General features: G+C 43.0%; 1 protein-coding gene across 1 annotated transcript; it reads right to left on the bottom strand.

Annotated features, from left to right (window-relative positions):
• Positions 1 to 1,700: 1,700 nt before the first annotated feature.
• Positions 1,701 to 7,029, bottom strand: LOC112255230 (trypsin-like). The gene is made up of 5 exons (XM_042325013.1): positions 6,975 to 7,029; positions 6,548 to 6,698; positions 6,009 to 6,150; positions 5,615 to 5,914; positions 1,701 to 2,414 (listed from the first exon to the last, which is right to left on the bottom strand). Exons 1-5 carry the CDS (start codon positions 7,027 to 7,029, stop codon positions 2,262 to 2,264), a joined length of 801 nt encoding a protein of 266 aa, XP_042180947.1. The 3' UTR covers positions 1,701 to 2,261.
• Positions 7,030 to 9,178: the final 2,149 nt, after the last annotated feature.

Raw genomic sequence — 9,178 nt, 5'->3', positions numbered from 1 at the left:
ACTGTAATAAATCGGGGGAGGGTAGCTGGGGGGTGGTTTATTTCTTTATAGCCAATCCCTGTTACTTGTGTATCCTCCCCCTCTCTGATGAATCTGGGTGGGTACGGTGTGTGTGTAGCGGGAAGGGGGTGAGTCAGCTGCGTGCTGAGCTGAGTGAACTCTTGTTGCACAACCAGTAGGATGTTGCATATTGTTGCCTTAGCTTACTGTAAATGTTTTCTTTGTGGCAGTGTATAAAGTTCACTGAAGGAGGTTTGTTGTGCTGGTAAAATATATATTTTTTTGTAGATGAGTAGCTAGTGATTAGTGTAGAGACAGCTTGGTAAAAATAATTATCTTTATTGTTTTACTGGGAAAACACAGGGAGAACCCCAAATAACCTTACAAACGTTATTTATCCACAGATGAAATGGATAAGAAGTACAGTGAGGGGGAAAAAAGAATTGGATCCCCTGTTGATTTTGTACATTTGCCCACTGACAAAGAAATGATCAGTCTATAATGTTAATGGTAGGTTTATTTAAACAGAATAACAACAACAAAAAATCCAGAAAAACGCATGTCAAAAATGTTATAAATTGATTTGCATTTTAATGAGGGAAATAAGTATTTGACCCTCCCTCTGCAAAACATGACTCAGTACTTGGTGGCAAAACCCTTGTTGGCAATCAGAGGTCAGACGTTTCTTGTAGTTCAGGAGGATTTTTTTTTGTTTTGGGGTTGTTTTTTTTGGTTTGAATTTGATCCCTTTTTCTCCCCAATTTTGTGGTATCCAATTGTTAGCAGCTACTATCTTGTCTCATCGCTACAACTCCCGGACGGGCTCGGGAGAGACTAAGGTTGAAAGTCATGCGTCCTCCGATACACAAACCAACCATGCCGCACTGCTTCTTAACACAGCGCGCATCCAACCCGGAAGCCGGCCACACCAATGTGTCGGAGGAAACACTGTGCACCTGGCAACCTTAGTTTAGCGAGCACTGCGCGATGAGACAAGGATATCCCTAACCAGCCAAGCCCTCCCTAACCCGGATCTCGCTAGGCCAATTGTGCATCGCCCCACGGACCTCCCGGTCGCGGCCGGTTGTTTTCTTGGTGACTGGTCCCAGCTGCCTTGAGATCATTGACAAGATCCTCCCGTGTAGTTCTGGGCTGATTCCTAACCGTTCTCATGATCATTGCAACTCCACGAGGTGAGATCTTGCATGGAGCCCCAGGCAGAGGGAGATTGACAGTTATTTTGTGTTTCTTCCATTTGCGAATAATTGCACCAACTGTTGTCACCTTCTCACCAAGCTGCTTGGCGATGGTCTTGTAGCCCATTCCAGCCTGCAATCTTGTCCCTGACATCCTTGGAAAGCTCTTTGGTCTTGGCCATGGTGGAGAGTTTGGAATCTGATTGATTGATTGATTGCTTCTGTGGACAGGTGTCTTTTATACAAATAACAAACTGATATTAGGAGCACTCCCTTTAAGAGTGTGCTCCTAATCTCAGCTCATTACCTGTAGAAAAGACACCTGGGAGCCAGAAATCTTTCTGATTGAGAGGGGGTCAAATACTTATTTCCTTCATTAAAATGCAAATCAATTTATAACATTTTTGACATGCGTTTTTCTGGATTTTTTTGTTATTCTGTCTCTCACTGTTCAAATAAACCTACCATGAAAATGATAGACTGATCATTTCTCTGTCAGTGGGCAAACGTACAAAATCAGCAGGGATCAAATACTTTTTTCCCCTCACTGTATGTGTTTGACAAGACATACAAAATAACATATTAATGCAAATATGATATAGAGGGAAATATGTCAACTAACAGTGCAGACACAGATGCTTTAGTGTGTCTTAAACTCTCTTTCTGTTTTGGTGACCGGACAAAAGAAATTATGTTTTTCAATCGCTGTAAAGTGTACGTGGGTTTTTCTTCTTCAACAAATGATTACATGGGCTGTAAGTTTGATCACATCTATACAGTAAATCCATCTGTCTGCTGATAACACTATTACCTAGATGCTTTCTATCAGCAAAAAGACTATCACTCACTTTTGACATATTCAGTACAGCATTCAGTACAGCATTCAGTAGCCATAAGAGAGATGATAGACCTGAGTGTATTTTTTTTCGTGTTTTCTATGTAGTAAAGAAAACTGGTGGTAATGGTTTACAGTGGGTAGTTCGGTATCTATGTCCATATCGATACACTAACAGTTTCTGTACATGGTATCCCATTGTGATCCTTACAAAGGAGGAGATGGTGTCGCTAGCTGTCGTTCTGCATGATCCACTTGATCCAGCTGATGTACTTCCTGACCTTGGTGTAAACGCCAGGGAAGTAGGGGTTGGCACAGCTGATGCCCCAGGACACGATGCCCTCAAAGTGCCCATTACAGATCAGAGGGCCGCCTGAGTCACCCTGATAGAAGTGATGTGCTTTAATATCCGCATCAAAAAATGTGCTTGCCGTACAGATATACTTGGCATACGCACATCACAACATATGTCCAGACCTGGGTTCAAATACATGTGTTTTTTATATAATTATTTATGGTCACACTTTATTTGGATAGTCTGGATTTTTGTCTGTAGATGCTCTACAGATGGTCATACTATCAAAAAACTATCTGTTGATAAGCAACTGCTTGCTAAGGTTAGGGTTAGCTTTAGAATAAGGGTTAAGGTTCAGGCGAGGGTTAGGGTTAGGGTTAGAATAAGGGCAAGGGTTAAGGCTAGGGGTAGAGCTAGGGTTCGTGGATAGGGGCGGTCGGTGCCGTTTACTATGAGGGAGGAACATGAACATGGCCTTATTTCTATAACACCATATTGGATGACTGTCGTTCATATTCCATTCACCCAGCTCAATGTAACATCGATAGGTTCAGGCTACTACATGATACTCATATTTTCCCTCTATCCATCATGAGGTTGCTACAACCTAGCCGATGAATTAAAGTTTACATGAGTGCACAGGTTGAGTAATCAAGGTGTCAGACAGTGACACATTCAATAAAACTTTGCACACTTACCTGCGTCTAACTGGTCAAGGGTGTAACCATTAGTCATCTCATAGTCAACATAGCTACTAAAACTAACACGTTAGTAAACCCTCTACAGTCAGAAAGCAGTTTAGCAGTTACTCTGGCGCGTCCCAGTAGCAAAAAATGGATTAAACCGAAAGCTGACTCGGAAGAGTTCCAGTGTTGTATAGCCAGCTAGTTAACATAGCATCCCTCTCTGTTTAAGCTCTCTTTGAGTAGGCTAAACTAGCTAGCTGCATTGATGCTAGCTAAGTGAAGGTGGAAAACAAATATACTACGAAATATAGCTAGCATTCTCTCTATCTTGCTTCTCCTTAATTTTGGAAGAAATGAACTTGTTCAAAGCTGTTCAACTATTGTCTTTCTCTTTGATTCAACTAAACTCAGCAAAAAAATAAATGTCCTCACTGTCAACTGTTTATTTTCAGCAAACTTAACATGTGTAAATATTTGTAGGAACATAAGATCCAGCAACTGAGACACAAACCAAACAATTTCCACAGACATGTGACTAACAGAAATTGAATAATGTGTCCCTGAACAAAGGGTGGGTCAAAATCAAAATAACAGTTAGTATCTGGTGTGGCCACCAGCTGCATTAATTACTGCAGTGCATCTCCTCCTCATGGACTGCACCAGATTTGCCAGTTCTTGCTGTGAGATATTACCCCACTCTTCCACCAAGGCACCTGTGAGTTCCCGGACATTTCTGGGGGGAATGGCCCTAGCCCTCACCCTCCGATCCAACAGGTCCCAGACGTGCTCAATGGGATTGAGATCCGGGCTCTTCGCTGGCCATGGCAGAACACTGACATTCCTGTCTTGCAGGAAATCACGTACAGAACGAGCAGTATGGCTGGTGGCATTGTCATGCTGGAGGGTCATGTCAGGATGAGCCTGCAGGAAGGGTACTACATGAGGTAGGGGGATCTCTTCCCTGTAACGCACAGCGTTGAGAGAGCCTGCAATGACGACAAGCTCAGTCCGATGATGCTGTGACACACTGCCCCAGACCATGACGGACCCTCCACCTCCAAATCGATCCTGCTCCAGAGTACAGGCCTCGGTACAACGCTCATTCCTTCGACAACAAACGCAATCCGACCATCACCCCTGGTGAGACAAAACCGTGACTCGTCAGAGAAGAGCACTTTTTGCCAGTCCTGTCTGGTCCAGCGACGGTGGGTTTGTGCCCATAGGCGACGTTGTTGCCGGTGTTGTCTGGTGAGGACCTGCCTTACAACAGGCCTACAAGCCCTCAGTCCAGCATCTCTCAGCCTATTGCGGACAGTCTGAGCACTGATGGAAGGATTGTGCATTCCTGGTGTAACTCGGGCAATTGTTGTTGTTGCCATCCTGTACCTGTCCCGCAGGTGTGCTGTTCGGATGTACCGATCCTGTGCAGGTGTTGTTACACGTGGTCTGCCACTGCGAGGGCGATCAGCTGTCCGTCCTCTCTCCCTGTAGCGCTGTTTTAGGCGTCTCACAGTATGGACATTGCCATTTATTGCCCTGGCCACATCTGCAGTCCTCATGCCTCCTTGCAGCATGCCTAAGGTACGTTCACGCAGATGAGCAGGGACCCTGGGCATCTTTCTTTTGGTGTTTTTCAGTGTCAGTAGAAAAGCCTCTTTAGTGTCCTAAGTTTTCATAACTGTGACCTTAATTGCCTACCGTCTGTAAGCTGTGTCTTAACGACCGTTCCACAGGTGCATGTTCATTAATTGTTTATGGTTCATTGAACAAGCATGGGAAACAGTGTTTAAACCCTTTACAATGATCTGTGAAGTTATTTGTTTTTTTACGAATTATCTTTGAAAAACTGGGTACTGAAAAAGGGACGTTTCTTTTATTGCTGAGTTTACTCACCACACTTTATGCAGTGCTAGCTAGCTGTAACTTATGCTTTCAGTACTACATTAATTCTCTGATCCTTTGATTGGGTGGACAACATGTCAGTTCATGCTGCAAGAGATCTGATGGGTTGGAGGATGTCCTCCGGAAGTTGTCATAATTACTGTGTAAATATGGAAGGGGGTGAGAACCATGAGCCTCCTAGGTTTTCTATTGAAGTCAATGTACCCAGAGGAGGACAGACTGCTAGCTATCCTCCGGCTACACCATGGTGCTACGCTACAGAGTGCTGCTAAGGCTGCTGTAGACCATTGCAAAACAGTGTGTTTTAATAAATTATTTATTTGGTCACGTGAAAATATTTACTATAGTTTTTTCTTAAAGGGTAACTTCTTAATGTTTTTTTTTTTTATACTATTTTAAATTACCTGTATTAATTGCATGAGAGTGTATTTGAGTATTTTCAAATACTTTCCAAGTGTATTTTCAAATACATTCCCATATTCAACTACTTAATAATTGAAATACCTTATAGTATTTGAACCCAGGTCTGCATACGTCACGACATAAAGTACCTTACAGTTTGACATTCAGAGACAGGCTACACATTCCTGTCTCCATACTAGCATTATACTTAGAATTAAGTAATCTATCGGCATTCTAAGTAGTATAGTAGTGTGTATTATGGACACTGAAATAGAGCCACAGATCTCTTCTCTCTCACCTGACAGGAGTCCTTCCCTCCGAAGGGAGAGCCGGCACAGAGCATGTTGTCTGTGATCCTGAAGTAGTAGTAGTTCTGGCAGTTGGTGATAACGTCAACATCCACAGCTTGGAGCACGGGGGACAGGTAGTAGCTGAAGATATTGGTGACCCCCCAGCCGCTTACCGTACAGGTCATTCCCTGTTGTAACAAGGGCATGTCCACTCTGGGCAGGATGGCGGGCTTGATGTTGGCGTTGAGATTCACGGGCCTCTCCAGCTGATGGAGGGATGGAGAGGGAGAGAGAATTGATTCACTTGTTCATTAATTTATCCATCAATTAATCAGACCAATAGATAATCTACAGAGAGGGAGTACAGGGAAACCAAAGCTACTGTCCATCGTATCAGCTTACTTTGAGCAGCATGATGTCGTTGTCGAACGTCCTGTAGTTATACATGTAGTTGACCAGAACATTGGAGACGTTGAACTCCTGCTCAAGGCCTTCCACTCTGGATAGACTGTGCTCACTCAGTACCACTTTGATCAGGTATGCCCTGTGGATCGAGAGAAACGGAAGTTAGGACTCCAATCTGGCAACTAGTATGAATCATTCCACTTAATTCTAAAAACACACTCTGTAAGATGTCCTGCTGTTCAATGGTTATTTCAATAAATAGTATATATATTGATTATTGAAGAATATACATTAGAAATGCCCTACTCTATCCCATCATAACCCCAAATCTAGTGGGTGTAGTACAAGAGGTTGTCTCACTTGCCAGAGGACTCTAACCCCGTCCCCAGGCTCAATTGTTACTGCTTATGTTCGGAGAGAGAGCCAGCTGGTGGACTAGATTAGCCAGACTCACAGAGCTCCAGACACAGTGGCTGTGGGAAGCTACTGTCTATCAAAAAAACTGTACAAGGTGAAATAGAAGTTGAATTACTCACGGTCTCCAGCAGTGGGCAGCAGACACCACCCACTGAGGGTGTATGAGGGTCCCTCCACAGTAGTGTAATTTGTTGTACTGGATGGAGGCTTGGTAGGTTATAGAGTAGGGTGTTACCTCCAGACCCCCAATGATCCTCTGGCCCAGTACTCCTAAAAGGAGAGGGGGAGGGATGGTGGAGGAGGGGCAAAGGAAAGGGGGCAAGAGAGAGTGGTGGTGGGGAGGGGGGGAGAGGTAGTGAGGGAGGGGTAGGTGGTCGGAAGGAGAGGTGGGGGGAGGGAGGAAGAGAGGATAGGGGGTGAGGAGGGAAGAGAGGTGGAGCGAGAGTGGGAGATGTAGGAGGGGGGAGAGAGAGAGGAGGTTCTTAAAGGTAAGATTGACATCTGCCGAACAATTTCTATGCCCAGTATCATACATTGGTTCTATACCTCTGATTGTGAGGATGACCAGTAGGATCAGTGATACATGACATGATTCTGCCATGGTTGTCTGGTCTGATCTGGCTTGTCTGGTCTATTTGGACTGGATTGGTCGGTTCTAAAGCAGACAGAAAAGCACACTGGGAAATATTTTACTCCATATTTTTACTGCCATTAAACATTCAGGAACATGCCACATTAAAGACTATAGATTTCTAAATGTACTACTAATGTAGACATAACATATTTGTGCAATTCGGTAGCACGTAATAAAAACTCCACGTATTAAAGCATTTATATTTGGTTTGTAAATAGTTTATTTATTTATGGACCATTTAATTGTAAACATTAGTAACCTTATTCACACATTTATAGTATAAACAGCTTTTAAAGTATTTAATAATGATTCACAAGTTCATTCATAAGATGTTTAATATAGGTCCTTTTGCTAATCATTGGTAAAGTACTTTTGGGTAGCCTCATCTAAAGTGTGGGCTATTTATACTTTGGTCACTTTGGTCACAAAATAATTTATAATGTAATTTCTTACAAAAAGATGGACATTGCATTGCTAAACGTTCCAGCAGTACTTTATGCTCCTAGAACATATCAATGGTTAAACAATAAGCACACAATACAGAGGATGTTTTAAGAAAATATATTGAACTTTTTTTTTCTCCAAAATAGTCACGCTGTTGTAATAGTGGGATGTGTAACTTCAGACACCCTCTTTGCTGAGTAAAATAGCGTTTTTTTTTGTCCGAAAAGGCTAACATAAGCAGTCACTCTTTAGAGCAGTGTAATCTTGGTTAACCCAGAACTAAAATTGTGTGTAAAGTTCAGAATCCATAAGTGAAATCATAGTTTATCAAACTACCAATTACTTCACACTAGAAGAAGTTAAGATACACCAAAGCGACTCTTAAGAAAAATATATTTAGAGCTACTTTTAAAAAAGTAGTACACTACATCCTAGCTACTTCGGGAAAAATTCAGTCGAGGCTGCTGAAGCGAGGACGGCTCGTAGTAATGACTGGAACTGAGCAAACAGAATGGCATCAAAACACATGTAAACCATGTGTTTTATGTATTTGATACCATTCCACCTATTCTGCTCTAGTCATTACCACGAGCCAGTCCTCCCCAATTAAGGTGCCACCAACCTCCTGTGAAAAATGTATCATATCTTAGTCAGAAATGTCAGACTGCAAATTGAATGAACAGATCACTCTGGAGTCAGATGTTAAGCGAATGTGTCTATTAAACACAAAAACTATGTTCCAGTGAGGATTTAGGCATGCCGAAAAAGAGAGATGCCGAAAAAGAAAGGAAATTCTTGCCTATTTCACCCTTCTCTTAGTGTGTAGTTCCAGTAGTTAGCTACCCCGCTACATAGCAACAACAAAAAAACGATTAACTACTGAAAACACTACCAAGATTTGAATTAAGTTCAACTACCACTAAGCTTCTGCAAAATAGTTTAAGTTTAATTGCTAGTTGAACAACATGTAGTTCACTACTTCCCAACACTGGTTGGGAGTTGGCGTCTCCACCCTCGCAAAAGGGAACTCTGTCAAAGCCGCCCCCCACTTTCGCTAATTTCACCACACATGCGAAGCACCTCCCTCGCCAATTAATATATCCAATTAATCAGTGATAATAAACCCAGGTTTGGGGTTAATGAAGAGATGGCTGGAAGTAGGTTACGTGTTTTCAGATGAAGCTAGCGGTAATGACAGAGATGTGGGGCGTCGAGGAAGATTGACTTCAAGCCCAAACAGAATGAGCTCTTCTCCAGTAGCTCTGGAGGTGAATTAGAAGAGAATGAGGATGAAGTACTTGAGGTGCTGTGAAGAATCTGGTCCGGCAGGAGTTTTTTTTCCAAGTTGACCTCTGCCTTTTGGCTGACCCATACGTGGTTTCAGGTTGGGTGAAAAAGGATTTGGGCACTGTTGAATCGGTGAAGGTAACCCGAAGTGGACTGTTTCTTCCACCCAGAGGAAGCAGGTGCTCTGCGCCACGTAAATTGTGAAAATACCTGTTACTTACTTTGCTTTCAGCAAAAAGGGCGCTATTGGAAGGAGCGATTTACTGGGGTGTGGGTGGAGGTTGAGCAACTCAATTTGAAGATTCTCGGTGTCAGTGACGCCTGCCATTTGGTGCGATGCAGGCCCGGTGGCAGAGTGGTTGATGAAATATTAGTGTTCATTGCC

Source organism: Oncorhynchus tshawytscha, linkage group LG07, assembly GCF_018296145.1.
Source record: "Oncorhynchus tshawytscha isolate Ot180627B linkage group LG07, Otsh_v2.0, whole genome shotgun sequence".
Classification (NCBI taxonomy): Eukaryota; Metazoa; Chordata; class Actinopteri; order Salmoniformes; family Salmonidae; genus Oncorhynchus; species Oncorhynchus tshawytscha.
The sequence above is the reverse complement of the archived record's forward strand: the minus strand, read 5'-3'. Positions and strand labels throughout refer to the sequence as shown.

What these genes read in the sequence shown, in the direction of transcription:
- LOC112255230 (XM_042325013.1), bottom strand. Translation starts at nt 7,029, where the DNA reads ATGGCAGAATCATGTCATGTATCACTGATCCTACTGGTCATCCTCACA. An exon ending in ACGACATCATGCTGCTCAAA is followed by an intron (nt 5,915 to 6,008) that starts GTAAGCTGATAC and finishes ATAAATTAATGA; the next exon opens with ACAAGTGAATCAATTCTCTC. An exon ending in GAGGGAAGGACTCCTGTCAG is followed by an intron (nt 2,415 to 5,614) that starts GTGAGAGAGAAG and finishes CACTTCTATCAG; the next exon opens with GGTGACTCAGGCGGCCCTCT.